Here is a 14752-nt window from a genome sequence, read left to right on the forward strand (position 1 = left end):
CTGGGTTTTGTTTCTCCTTAGAATATCTGGGTCAGCTTACAGTTCCCACTCTTAAAAATGAAATCAGAACAAAAATAAAGCCAATGGACAGCGATTATTCACGCAAGAAATTACTTTTTTTAAAGGCAGTGGTGTCAAGTAGGTAGCAAGGCATTTCTTCCTGTTTGGAGTTGTAACAGGTAGTCAGTAAAGGTAAAGATAGTCCCCTGAGCAAGCACCGGGTCATTCCTGACCCATGGGGTGATGTCACATCCCGACGTTTACTAGGCAGACTGGGTGTACAGGGTGGTTTGCCATTGTCTTCCCCGGTCGTCTACACTTGACCCCCAGAAAGCTGGGTACTGATTTTACCAACCTCGGAAGGATGGAGGGCTGAGTCAACCTTGAGCCGGCTACCTGAAACCGACTTCCCTCGGGATCAAACTCAGGTCATGAGCGGAGCTTTTGACTGCAGTACTGCAGCTTACCGTTCTGCGCCACGGGGCTCATAGGTGGTCAGTAGGAGAGGCTTTATCATTCCTTCTAAGGTTCACCCCTCGTTCCTCACTGACGCAGGGCCAGCAACCTTTGCTCCCACCCTTGCTACCAAATTACATCAGAATGAAACCGAAAGGCAACCTGCCACCTACACAGTGGCATTCTTGGCTTCCTGGGATATTTGACAATATTTAACCGTGGTCCGATAATAGAAGGTCAGTTGACTGTATTTGACTGATTAGTTGGCCAGCATGTTGGCATTCTTGCCGATCTCAGCTTTCGCCTTCCTCAGGAGCTAGTCCACATTTTTCTTTCCACAGAAAGACGTGAAACTGTGTCAGCAAGCTTTTGAAACCAGAGGGGATTTTAAGCGCTGCTATAGAAAGCTGGCTAAGAACGTGCCTTAGAATCCCCCGTCTAGGGTTGCCAGCTCCAGGTTGGGAAATACTTGGAGATTTTGGGGCAGAGCCTGAGGAGGGCGGGGTTTGGGGAGGGACTTCAACGCCATAGAGTCCAATTGCCAAAGCAGCCGTTTTCTCCAGGTGAACTGTCGCCTGGAGATCAGTTGTAATAGCAGGAGATCGCCAGCCACCACCTGGAGGTTGGCAACCCTACCCCCGTCCCAAGCTAACTTTAACCATGAATTTGGGAAGCTACCATCTCTCTGCCTTGGCTCTCTCTCCCACACTGGCAATGTGGGGAATAATACTGACCTACCATAAAGGGGTGTTGTAAGGCCCACAAGTTACCTTATTTATGGGTCCACCCTTTGTCCTGTCAATCAGACGTGCCCTGGGAGTTCCCGTGTTGAAACTTAGATTCTCAAGTGCATGGAGTCATAAGAACCTAAGAAAAGCCCTGCTGGATCAGACCAAGGTCCCATCAAGTCCAGCAGTTTGTTCACACAAGCAGGTGCCTCTAGGAAGCCCACAAACAAGACAACTGCAGCAGTATTGTCCTGCCTGTCTTCCACAGCATCTAATATAATAGGCATGCTCCTCTGATCCTGGGGAGAACAGGTATGCATCATGACTAGTAGCCATGGATAGCCTCTCCTCCAAGAACATGTCCACTCCCATCTTAAAGCCTTCCAAGATGGTGGCCATCACCACACAAGAACATACAAAAAGCCCTGCTGGATCAGACCAAGGCCCATCAAGTCCAGCAGTCTGCTCACACAGTGGCCAACCAGGTGCCTCTAGGAAGCCCAGTTTGGGTTTAGGGTCCCAAATTGGATTATGCCCAACAGCATGCAGGGACAGGGGGGAGGTTCAAGTTTCTTCCTGCTCGTGCTGTTTACCCATCCAACCCAGAACAGCCATGGAGAGGCATTACTTGCCCTGCTGGGCAAATGTAAACACATTGATGGGCTACATGTAAGTTTTCCCAACGGGAAACACCTCCCAATCTTCTGACTGCTGATTCTCCCTTGCAAGCCCTCTGAAGTTTAACAAATCATATACAAGATTCTGCCTTTGTAACCTCCTATTCCTCAGTGGTTTCAAGATGGGCTCAGATTTCCTGTTCTCTAGTATTTTCCCACTAGGTCTTCTCCAAAATATGCACTGTTCTGTACTCCAGTAGGCTCATTAGCTAGTGCAGACTTGCCCGCCCCTAGGTAAACAGGACGGAGGTTGCAATCTTAACAATCACTGCGTGTGACAAATGTATGTTAATGTTCTCGCTTGTGTTCGAACACTGCTCGGCAGTATTGTGATGCTTCTGTTCCGCGGGTGCGAATGGCAGACGATGTTTGCAAGCAGGGTACACCCTTGAATATATGGATCACTGCAAGGACCCCGAGTAGTTCTCACTCTCCGAGGCTATGTACAGCCAACACAAATCAGCCCATGTTAACCGTTACTCCAACTTGGGTTTAGAAGCCGGCTCTGCCAGCCTGTGCCTGCCTTACCTGACTTGGCGAGAATGCATTTCCGGACTTTGATAGAATGTGTTTGTGCCTGAACGTTATGCCTTTATGAATCTAACCCAGAGAGTCCTGACTCACGAATGTTTGTTCTGCAACAAATCTGTTCATCTTTAAGACTCTTATTTTGGCTCCCAAAGATGAACAGGGCTTAGCCCTCTTAAGAATAAAATTCTGAAAAGTTTTATTTTAGGAGTGTGAGGTCAGGTGACCCCAGATGGATTGCTTCTCAGCTGGAAAATAGGATTGTGCATAACAGGTGTGTGTGTGGAGGGGCTGTGGCTCAGTGGTAGAGCATCTGCTTGGCATGCAAAAGGTCTCAGGTTCAATCCCCGGCATCTCCAGTTAAAGGGAGTAGGCAAGTAGGTGATGGGAAAGACCTCTGCCTGAGACCCTGGAGAGCCGGTGCTGGTCTGAGTAGACAATACTGACTTAGATGGACCAAGGGTCTGATTCAGTAGAAGGCAGCTTCATGTGTTCAGCGCAGCCCCACTCAGTTCCGTGGGACTTACTCATTTGATCTAGACCCCACTTTCTTCATTTGATCTAGACCTCACTGATTTCTTTTTGGGCGGTCCATGGTTTTTCCTATTTCAGCGCTCAGTAGAGATGTGAAGATAGGAAGGGCTGTGGCTCAGTGGTAGAGCATCTGCTTGGCATGCAGAAGGTCCCAGGTTCAATCTCCAGTTAAAGGGAATAGGCAAGTAGGTGATGGGAAAGACCTCTGCCTGAGACCCTGCAGAGCCACTGCTGGCCTGAGTAGACAATACTGACTTAGATGAACCAAGGGTCTAATTCAGTAGAAGGCAGCTTCATGTGTGTTCATGTGTCCATTTTTTAAAAAGGATTTCAAGATCTCTGCAGCACCCGTGACGTCAGGAACCACGGTTTGTCACCGTCACCATCTACCAATGTTTCCCAGCTTTCTACCTGCTTGCCAGGGGGACGTGACAACCAAATTTTCCAGAGCAGTTCCTAGCAGTGAGAGGAAGCCAGGGGGATAGGAGGGGACTTCCTCCTTGCAGGAATGTCTTTACTGCACCAGGAGGAATTTATGCTCGGGGTGGGGGAAGAGATAACAGCAGCACGTGGAGCCCGGGGCGTGCAGGATGTCACAATGCAGCAAAAGTCGGCTGTTGCAAGAGGAGCCTGCAAAGATCCCGCACCGAAGAGATCCCGTGGGATTTCAGACCGGACCAAGGGGGTGGGGGGGAGGGAAACCCCCACCCCGGTGCAAACTGGGGGGGGAGGGTTTAATCCCGCCCCTCCTCCGCAAGAAATCACTGGGGTAACAGAGAAGCTGCAAAGCTAAGCGGATGTGACAGTCATTCAGCCTCTGCCCGGCCTGCCCACATCCTCCTTCCCCCTCCCAGCCCTGAGAGGGGCGGGGCCTCGCCCTGTGACGCCCGCCCCAGCCAATCCCCACCTTCCCCCCGCCCCCGCGGACCGACGACCCGCCAATCGCCGAGCTCCACCCGCAGCACGTGCTCTTCCTCCTTTTTTTTTCTTCCCCCCTCCCTCTCTCTCTCTTTGGTGTCTCCCAAACTTCCTTTGTCAACCAACCGGGAGGACGACTCCGACGAGCCCGCCTCCCTTCTCCCCCCCCTCAAAAGGCGTCGCGCCCAATGAGAAGCCCGCGGGGGCGGGACATCGCCCGGGCCGCGGCCAATCAGCGCCCGGCTCCCGCTGCTCAGGGGGCGGGGCGCGCGCGGAGCCTCCTCGGGGGGCCGCCCGTCTCTCTCTCTCTCTCTGTGCCTCTCTCCTCTTATCATCCTTTTCCCATCCTTCCCCCCCTCTCCCCCACTTGGTTCGTCCCGCTTCGGGGGGGGGGGGCGCGGCGGAGTTCGCGGCGCGCGGCGGCGGCGGAGGAGGCGGGACGGACCATTCGGCGCCGCGCGCGGGGGGTGGGGTGGGAGGAACAAAAGAGGCGCGATTTAAAGAGACAGGGGACGCGGGGCTGAGGGGCGGGCGGCGGACCCGGGTTGAGGGGGGGGAGAGCACGCCCCCTCGCGCCGCCAAAGGTTTCCCTCGCGTCCCCTCCCCCCCTTCACCCCCCCCCCCCGCCTCATTCCCCTCAGCCGCCGCGAGGCCTCCATGACTGACTGACTGACTGAGGGAGGGAGGCCGGCCGCCGCCACAGCCTTTTCCCTCCTCCGCGGCGGCGGCGGCGGCTTTGTTCCGAGCGGCCGGGGGCGGGGTTGAGGAAGGGGGGGGGACACGCGGAAAGCCGGAGAGGAGCCGCCGCCGCCCCTCCTTCCCCACCTCCCGTCGCAGCCGGCGGAGGCCTTGAGGGGGGGGTGGGTGGCCGGCCCCGCAATCGCCCCCCCACCCCTCAGAGAGGCGAGGGAGCGGCTGAGAGGTTCTCCCCTTCCTCCTCCTCCTCCCCCCCTGGCGGCGGGGGGAGGGGCCCGTCCCCTCCCCTCCCCCATCCCATTTCCCCCCCCCCCGGCTTTTCCCTGTGTGTCAAGGAGGGGGGGCACGGATAAGTGTGTGTATGTGATTTCCCCCCTTCCTCCACTCTCCCCTCCCCCCCTTGGGCCCCCTCCCCCCTTGAGCCCACTCCTTCCTTGATCCTCCCCCCCCTCTTGAGCCCTCTCCTTCCTTGAACCCCTTCCCCCTTGAGCCCCCTCCCCCCTTGAGCCCCCTCCCCCCTTGAGCCCCCTCCTTCCTTGATCCTCCCCCCTTGAGCCCCCTCCTTCCTTGAGCCCCGCTTGAGCCCCCTCCTTCCTTGATCCTCCCCCCTTGAGCCCCTCCCCCCTTGAGCCCCCTCCCCCCTTGAGCCCCTCTTGAGCCCCCTCCTTCCTTGATCCTCCTCCCCCCTTGAGCCCCCTCCTTCCTTGATCCTCCTCCCCCCTTGAGCCCCCTCCTTCCTTGATCCTCCTCCCCCCTTGAGCCCCCTCCTTCCTTGATCCTCCTCCCCCCTTGAGCCCCCTCCTTCCTTGATCCTCCTCCCCCCCTTGAGCCCCCTCCCTTCTCGATCCGCCCCCTTGAGCCCCCTCCCCCTTTCTTTCCATCGCTTCCGCCATCTCCCCCCCCCTGCACCCTATTTTTTTTTACCCACCCCACTTCCAAATCTTAGCCTCGGGTCTCCCACCCCCCACCCCCGGGGCTTTCTGGTGTCATCTCCCCACCCACCCCGCCATCCGGACTCTGGGGAGCAGCAGCCGTGCCGGCGGGGCGGGCGGATTGATGTGGGGGGGTCTGACATGAGTCCGCCGGCCGCCGGGTGCTGCCATGTGACCGGCTTCAAGGTGGAGAACTGGAAGCAGAACCTGAGGGTGATCTACCAGTGCTTCGTGTGGAGCGGGTCGGCCGAGACCAGGAAGCGCAAGGTAAACACCCTGGTGTGTGTGTGGGTCACCCAACACACCCCTCTCCCCTTTCTTAGAAGGAGTCTGCACATCTTCAGAGAGAGAGAGAGATGCCTGTGTGTGTATAACTACGTTTTGCTTGTGTTTATAGACACACACCTCTTCTGTCGTTACATACTGTGAGTCCCATTGTAATGAAATTCCATCTGTTGTCTCATGCAGGTATCATATCTGTTTCATTGTGGTGGGGCCTACAGATGTATGTATCACTCTTATCTGGTGCATCTGTTTCGTTAGAGTGATACATACACCTGTACGTCCCACTGTATCTGCTGCATCTGTCTCTTTCTAGTGGGACATTCAGATGTATGTATCACTCTGATTCATCTGTTTCCTTATAGAGGGATGTACAGATGTATATATCACTCTACCAGATGCATCTCTTTTGTTATAATGGGACATACAGCTATAGATATATATAACTCTACATGGTGCATTTCTTTATAGTGGGGCATACAGATGTATGTATCACTATCTGATGTCTCATACAAGTATCACTATATCTGTTTCATTGTAGTGGGACATATAGATGCATGTATAAAGTGATATATACATGTGTGTGTCCCACTCGATCTGATGCATCTGTTTCCTTATAGTGGGATGTACAGATGTATGTATCGCTCTATCTGGTGTATCTGTTTCCTTATAGAGGGACATACTGATGTATATATCAGTATCAGATGCATGTGTTTTGTTATAGTGGGCCATACAGATGTATCACTATCTGGTGCATCTGTCTGGTTATAGAAGGACATATCACTATATCTGATGCCTCTCTTTCTTTATAGTGGGACATTCAGATGTATGTATGACTACATCTGTTACATTTCTTTCCTTATAGTGGGCCACTATACAAATATACATGTGAGATAGTGGTTTGCCTGTCTCTTATGTGTGTCAATCTATATATGGTACATATGTCATTGTAATGGGATCTGTAAGTATACATCATAAATAATGATGATGGTTTAATGTAGATAGCTCTCATATGTGTATGAGGTTGTGTTTACCTGTACACACCTCATGCTCTGTATGTATCTCATTATAATTAAATAGATGTCCTCTGTAATGGTATAGGTCAACATACACCTTTCACATATATGCATCTCATGTTCTGTATCATGGGACATAAGATGTCCTATATGATGATATACATCTGTGTATATCTTATGCATACATAATGTTCTGTATATCCCATTATAATAGATGTTCTATCTAACTATACATGTTTAAAACTATCTTTTGTATCTACCCATCTGTGGTTTTGTATCTGTATATTCCAACATTTTGAAATATATATATATCATAATGTGTCATGTGTGTATCCTTTCATAGGATACATATGTCTCATATGATGTCTGTGTGATGTGTCAACGATGTGCAGTACATCTTATGTATTATGTGACATATGTTGTATATAAGGTGTATATCATAATGGGCTACATAGTTATACAATGTGGGAGGTCTTTTTGTGTTTATATGGTACATGTGTGTGCGTCTCATTATATGTGTTGCTGTGATAATAAGCAATGTGCACATACACACACAGACCAGTGATTCAGCCCAGCATCTCACTTGCTTTGCTTTTGCCTTCTCCTGTAATAATCCCTGGTTGTGATTCCCCACTGGGGGGCGGGATTCTTTCTTTTTGCTTTTTTTTCATATCCCCGCCCAAAATATACAGGCAGTCTGCCCTGTAGCTGTAATTTGCTGTCCCCCTCACCTTTGAGAAGCACGATTGGTTTCTAGGGGGTGGGGAGGGGGTGGTTGAGGCAGAGGTCCACGGGTCCGCTGTCAGGGAACCACTCCTCCTTCTCTTCCTCCTGGAGGTGTTGGAGGGAGTGAGGTTTCCCGGAATCGGGCAACTGCAGAGCATGCGGGAGGGAGGGAGGGAGGCAGGAAGAGGGGAAGAGAAGGGAGGGAGAACCAAGAGCTCCCAGCACAAAACAGCAGGCCGCTCCTTGCTTTTGTGTGCTTGGTCAGGGGCACGGGGAAACTGCTCATTGGTGGTGTGCTTTCTGCAAGCTTTCTCCTGTTTCTCTCGGAGCAGAAATGAGCGAGGCCTTTATAGAAAAGGAAAGCCGAAATAGGGGGAAGTGGTTTTCTTAATTTTACTTTGGGTAGGTGGCTTACTGAACTGTTAAGGTGATGGAAGGGGGTGGTATTTAATCATCAGAAGGGTTGGGGAGTGTGTGGGATGGATTTGGCATTTTTACATTTTTACAAGCAGAGATGGAAGTAGTCAGAGGAGGCAAATTTTGTTGTGAAGAATACAATAGGTGTAAATGGTTCTAGGAGTGATTCTAATTTCTTGTATGTGATATCATTCGATAAGGGCATGTCAGCGGGAAGAAAATCACTGAATTAGCGGTTCATACAGACTAACATTCCTTGGACAGGTTAGTAAATTCACCTTCATAGGTAGCCTAGACATAAGAACATCAGAACAGCCCTGGTGGATCAGACCAAGGCCCATCAAGTCCAGCAGTCTGTTTAACACAGTGGCCAACCAGATGCCTCTAGGAAGCCCACAAACAAGACGAATGCAGCAGCATTATCCTGCCTGTCTTCCACAGCACTAATATAATAGGCATGCTCCTCTGATCCTGGAGAGAATATGTATGCATCATGACTAGTATCCATTTTTTACTATTAGCCATGGATAGCCCCCTCCATGCACATGTCCACTCTCCTCTTCAAGCCTTCCAAGTTGGCAGCCATCACCACATCCTGGGGCAGGGAGGGACAATTCAGATGCTCTGCAAAGACAAAATTTCCGATCCCATTGGCCTTTTCTAAAAAAAGTAATGATGTGAATAACCCACCACATACACACAGTTTTAACATTTGAGCAAATACTCATCTCCAATTCCCCCTCCTTGCTAGTCTCCCAGCATCACCTAATTGTTGCCCTGAAGTGGGCCTTGCCTTGTTGAAAGAGTGCCTTGAGGACCAAAAAGCAACAGACTCCCAAAACCAAGAGCACGACAGGCTAAAGCCAGGGAAAGGTTTCTATTGCCAGAGACCAACATAAGGGTTTTAGAAAGACCCCAACATTTAACTTCCAGATGCCACCATTGAATAGATATCTCGGATTTTGAGATGCTAGCATAATGTCTAGGAGGCGGACCAGTGAGGCTGACTATTTTTGCTTACTGTCATTTGGGGAGGGGGGGAAGGTCAGAAAGATCTGTGAAGAACAGCTGATTAGCAAGTGTCAGTGATGAGATTGTAAAAACTGATTTAATTTTTTTAGACACATCTTGTGTTGTAAACAAACCTCCCCGTTCTTAAATTAGGGAGTTTACTGATTCCATAAATGTGTTTCTGCCCAATGCTGTAATCAGTGGCTTGAATGAATGAGAATTTAGGATCTCGGTGGTATTTTTCCACCAACCTAGGCCTTGGGACTTTCACGCAGACTACTCAAGCCTCATCTATATACACAACAGAAGCAGCTGGGAGATTGGAACGCACCGCTTCAGAGTGTCGGTGTGGGATAGAGTTTTTGAGTGCTCCTCAGGCAAAATTAATTCCGTGCAAGCAGAAAGCAAGTATCGCAGAGGGAGAGGTTCTCATTCAGCGCTCTCTGTTGGGTCAGAGGGTTTGTGCATAGGGAGAAGTTCTCAGACCTGATTTACCTACTTGCTGTCTGAAGTTCTTGGATTTCCATCATTTTGAAACGTATTGCAACTGTATCTTTAGCTTAATTCTGTTTAGAACTGGGTTTTTCAGCCACCATATTATTTCTTGTTGGTTAATTTTTATTTATTTTTAAAACACTATGTTGGTTTATGCTTATCCTTTGGAAGTAATAGGAGCTAAGAGAAATGCTGCGAGTGTGGATTCTTAGCGCTCTTTGCTTCCGGTGGTACATTTTGGGTCTTTTATCAATATTTTCCTTTTTGAATACATTCCATGTTAATAACTTCCCTTATGTGTACGCCTAGGCTGCAAAGGATTTTTGTTCTGAACATTTCCTGTGAGGTGTTGATTGTTGTCCCTCAGCAAGGGTGCATATGTGAGTCTTGGGACATAAGACACATACAGCTGCACTATTTGTTCGTGGCATATCTCTGGCACAGTCTATGAGAGAGTTTTGAAGGTCAGTCTTTGTTGGAAAGTTTTATTCCCCTGGTTTGTCCTAATATCCAAAAATGCAAAAGAAAAAAACCCAGCTTGAATGGGCTCAATACTGTGTTGGACTCGAGAACTGAAGAACCAGTGACAGGGGAGAAAATATATATAAATGCCAACATCTGGCCTGTTTTTATACCAGCAGTAGTGTGAAGGATAGATGGTATACAGTTCAATGATGAAAACCAGTCTTTGACAAATGAACACAGCCTTGCAAAGCTGTTTTTCATCGTAATCTCTCCACAAACGACAGAGAGGTTGTCATTTGATTTTTTAAAGATTGTTTTTGCAAACTAAGCCTCCCTATTCTTTCTTTCTAGGCCTTGCGTCTTCAAAATCCAGATATCAATATAAACTGCAGGGGGCGGAGAGTGTCAATTTTTTGCTTTCCTGCTTGGCTGCCAACATTGCTTATTGTGTTGCATTCACAAAAGCCGCTTCAATATTGTTTTGCTTCTTTATTCCTGTCCCTTCTCCCTCCTCTCTTTGTCGGTACGAGATCTCTGGTCTTAATTTCTTGGCTGTTTTTATTTTTACAGAGAGTGAAGGTTGTTTCCCACATTAGTTTTCCTTCATCAGAGTGCTACTGCAAGTCACTGCATGATGAAAACTGCAACGTGGATAGAATGCACAACAGCATCTCTCTCCCCCACCCCCCGTGAGTCAGATACGGGCATCTTGAAAAGCCAGGAACACCTTGGGTCCTAGGGATTCAGAATGCTTCTTTCTGTTAGTGCTTGTGCCAGTTACATTTAATAAAAAGTCTATGGCTAGAGAAATAGGCATGTGGTATAATGCTACACAGTGAGATTTCACAGGTTTAGAAACATGAAATTAGTACAGTGGCATGTATTGAACAGGGCCTGTGCTTGATGCTTTGGAAGATCTACAGGACTGTTGTAGAAGCTGTGGGGGAGAGGCTGTGGCTCTGTGGTAGAGCATCTGCTTTGCATGCAGAAGGGTCCCAGGTTCAACCCCTGGCAACGCCAGTTAAAGGGACTAGGCAAGTAGGTGATGTGAAAGGCCTAAGTCTAAGACCCTGGAGAGCCGCTGCCAGTCTGAGTAGATAATACTGACTTTAATGGACCAAGGCTCTGATAAGGCAGCTTCATGTGTGTTAATTGTGTTCAAGCTAGGGATAGAATGGAAGTTCCAATTGTGTCTCTCCCATTACGAGACCCCTTCCCCCAAAAAAACCTTTGGTAGTATTCTACTGGGTCTCTGCTTTGTCTTAGCTTTGAGGAATCTTGATTATATGAGTGACCCCCGTATTGCACAGTTCTAACGTATTGCAAAAGTACATTTGATTGGTTGTGGGTCTCTGCTTGTGATATGAGGCTGGACTAGTAGTTCTGTTATGAGGTGTATGTGTGTGGATGGACGTGAATAGGTAAGATACATCGTAGCTAGTGCTGCTATTTATGGGGGGAAATGTGTGTTGCTAAAATGTACTGAAACATTACTGCACTATTGTATATAGTTCACCAACCTTCACAGATACAGGATGTGTGTTGAATATTTAATTTTAGACAATAAACAAAGCAGCCAACTAAAATATGCTGCATTTTAAACATCTGCAACTGGGGAGCATGTGCTTGTCTTTTTATTTTAATCCTTGCTAGTCCCAAGAATGAAATCTACAGGTACAGAAGCGACTAGCTTTCTTGAACAACTGCTGCTAAATTGATTTCCCTGCTGCGTCAACCAAACTTAGTGCATACAGTGACTTACGTTAACAGTTCTTCAGAATGACCGACAGTGTCTGCCATTTTTAAGAACGTTCCAGAATGGCCAAGAATTGGGGTCAGTCTTGCAGCAACAAAGGGAAGAAGAGCAGGGGAAGGCATCTGTACCGTAAACCAGAGGGGACAGGAATATTGAGGCAAAGCCATTAAAGAGGGTGCAATAGTAGTTCGATGGAAAATCCCCGACATGTTTTGCATATCTTCAGGGTAATTTATTTCATTTAGGCTAGGCACAGTACGTCTTCTTATAAAATATAGAGCGACCGTCTGTCCAAACATCACCTTGTCCTAGCCATGTTTATTCAGTGAGATGTGGAAATCAGGTTTCCGTTTAAACAAATGTTACCTGGAAGTAAGCCCCACTGCAGTCAATAAGAATAACTTCCACCCAGGTACGTATGCTTAGGATCACAGCTGATCTTATCCTCTTTTGCTCATACGTAAGTCTCCTTGACCACTTACTGTAGGAGCACCTAGTTGGGTAACTGTGGCAACACAAAGGAGTCATAGATATGATCAGTGCTTAAATGGGGCAAATGTATTTGTTTATTATAACATTTGTACCCTGAATGCCTCCTTCCCTTCCCCCTTAGAGGATGCCTGCCGTTCAAACCCCCTTGAAAAGCCTGGCAAGTCTTGCAGCGCTTCCTGAAGGTCTCCAAGGAAGGATCCTTGAGCAGGAGCCACGGTGGAGAAGGCCTGGGTTCTGGTTGATGCCAGACGGGCCACTCCATAAGTGGTTGGGTAGCCAACAAATGGCTGCCTGTAGTTGGCGCACATGGGCGTATGGAAGGAGGCTGTTCTTCATCACCCCGGGACCCACGTATTTGAAGGGGCTTTAAAGGTCATAACCAGCACTTGAACTGGGAAACAGACTGGCAGCCAATGTAGCTATTTCAGAACGGGCAACGTGCGTTCCCCTGATGATAGCGGGGCTGCCGCATTCTGGACCAGTTGGGAGGCCCATGTTAATTTCTTCAGACTCTTTGAAAGGAAGGGCCTTGTTTCAATACAAAAAATAGACATGCATAGGATTGCAGTCTTTGTGTACTGCTTCATGTCAAAACAGTTCTGCATCAAGTTTGTCAACTGAGGTACGTTAAGGAAACAATGAAACAAGCATTGAAAATGCGAGGATCTTACTTTGCAGGCTAAGCTATTTCTCTCTTTGCATTGCGTCTACTTTTTGTATCTGTCTTCTTTTTCAAATTTTGGGTATTTTTTAGTACTTGAAGTACACATTTTTCTTTAAATGAAGTACAATTTCTGAAGTGTCCTCTTGGAGGCATGGCCCATGCCATGCGGCACATTCAAAATCAAAGCGAGTGAATCTTCTGTCTGCAGTCTTTCCCAACTATTCCTTTTCTGTCTGCTAATGTTCTGTTTCATTTTTCTTTTGTTTTACTCCAGCTATAAACTGACCAGAAGTTTTCATTGAGTCGTCATAGGGAATCCCAGATCAGTATCCAAAGTTGATATCCTAAGTTTAGACCCCAGTGAGATGTATGTATATTTCAGTTTTTCCTAACCAGTTTGTAGTGTCTAGAATGTTATTTTTTTTTTACTTGTTCTCAAGTGACTTTGGGCCAAGTCAGGGTGTCTGTAACAGCTGCACTGTCTTGTCTGAATTCGGTTATTTGTGACAGCTTCTGTATTGGTACCAAAGTTAGTATGGTATGCTGCCGAACAGTGGCTCCACCTGGTCTGTGCCTGGTCTGTCAAATCTGTACTTCCTCAGTAGCAGTTGCTCCGCTGAGATGTTCATCTGTGGGATCCAGGAATCAATTGGCTCAAAAGCTTTTATCGAACCAGCTATAGAAAAGTACCCAACGAATTAGAAATATTAAGGAAACCTGCTACACTGCATGTCAAAGCAGAGATCAAAATTGATCAGAATTGCATCTTCTCCCCATTAGGTAATTGGAACAGTAACCATGGTGGAGCCAGGTGAATGGTGTTGGTCACATTTTGTGTGTGTGTGTGTGTATCTTTTGTCATAAACATTGGTGCTCTTGCTTTCCACACCTCTCATGCCTCAGAAATTTTCTTGTCCCCGCCATTGGTGAACTCCATTCAGCGCATGATATACATGCGTATACTTGTTCTTCCTCACGCAGCTGTCTCTTCTCCTGCCTAGCCTCTAGCGATTTCTGTGTTGGCCCTGCTTTCTCTTCACTTGCTGATAAGTGGCTTTTGCCGTTGCAGCTCAGTCATGTTCAGGTGCTTGTTGTGTGGAGATGGGAGTAGTCCGCGCTCTCTCGCATGTTTTATTTTCCTCAGTGCAGTGAAGAGATGGGACTCCTTTCTCTTGCTGTTCTAGGCTTCTGGGTTTGTGGTGAAAATTCTCACTTGCCTTGTTGTTGGGGTATCTCGGGTGTCACTGGGAAGTAAAGCCAGATTCCATGTATTACAAAGGGAAGATGAACTACAGTCCAAAAGGAGAAACCTGCACAATTAGTTGTGTCATAGTAATGTAGGTAGCTTAGAGTTCCTTAGTGAAAGAGAAGTTGCATCTTTAATCCAGTGAGGCTGGTTATCGGGTGAGTTGTGAGTTTCCTGAAAGGGAAGCGTGTGGATCCTTTGAGGAACACGTGGTATGAGATGGCACCCCAATGCAGATTTAATTTTAAGGCATGGGTAGGATATCCTGAATCCTGGAATCTCTGTACTCCACTGCAAATTTCGTCTGTACCAATGTCGTTTGTGATGTGGAGCTGTTCTGAGACTTGGGTTGGTGGTGATGCGTCTTTTATTTTAAGTATTCCGAAGATGTGTTCCTGCAGGGTTGTCGGGTTGGCAAAGTGACGTAAATAGAACTGACGGGAAGTTAAAGAAGGAATGAGCAAGTTGATTTAATTTGTCCGTTCTGCCTGTATCTGCCTTTTGGAATAGTGGTTGGTTTTAGTCCTCTTCTTACCGCTCCCGTGAGTAGAGAGACAAGTCCTGGAGAGGGTTACTTTATATATTCACCACTGAAGTGCAAGACTTTTAGCGTCTCTGAAACCGATGGGAAAAACTAGGCCTTCAGATGCTGGTCAGTAGACCTATTTGATGAAAGGCTTGGACATTGTACACATTCCAGGAGGTCTAAGATA

General features: G+C 48.0%; 1 protein-coding gene across 2 annotated transcripts in view; it reads left to right on the forward strand.

The window, feature by feature from the left end:
* The first annotated feature begins 5564 nt into the window (after window positions 1-5564).
* USP22 (ubiquitin specific peptidase 22) overlaps window positions 5565-14752 on the forward strand; it is a 109629-nt gene continuing 100441 nt past the window's right edge. For both annotated transcript variants that reach the window (XM_056866367.1, XM_056866368.1), the window contains exon 1: window positions 5565-5736. In XM_056866367.1, the coding sequence (XP_056722345.1) occupies window positions 5611-5736 (126 nt within the window). In that variant the 5' untranslated portion in view covers window positions 5565-5610. The remainder of the gene's footprint in view (window positions 5737-14752) is intronic.

The sequence above is a fragment of the Euleptes europaea genome, chromosome 21, assembly GCF_029931775.1.
Source record: "Euleptes europaea isolate rEulEur1 chromosome 21, rEulEur1.hap1, whole genome shotgun sequence".
In the NCBI taxonomy this organism is placed as follows: Eukaryota; Metazoa; Chordata; class Lepidosauria; order Squamata; family Sphaerodactylidae; genus Euleptes; species Euleptes europaea.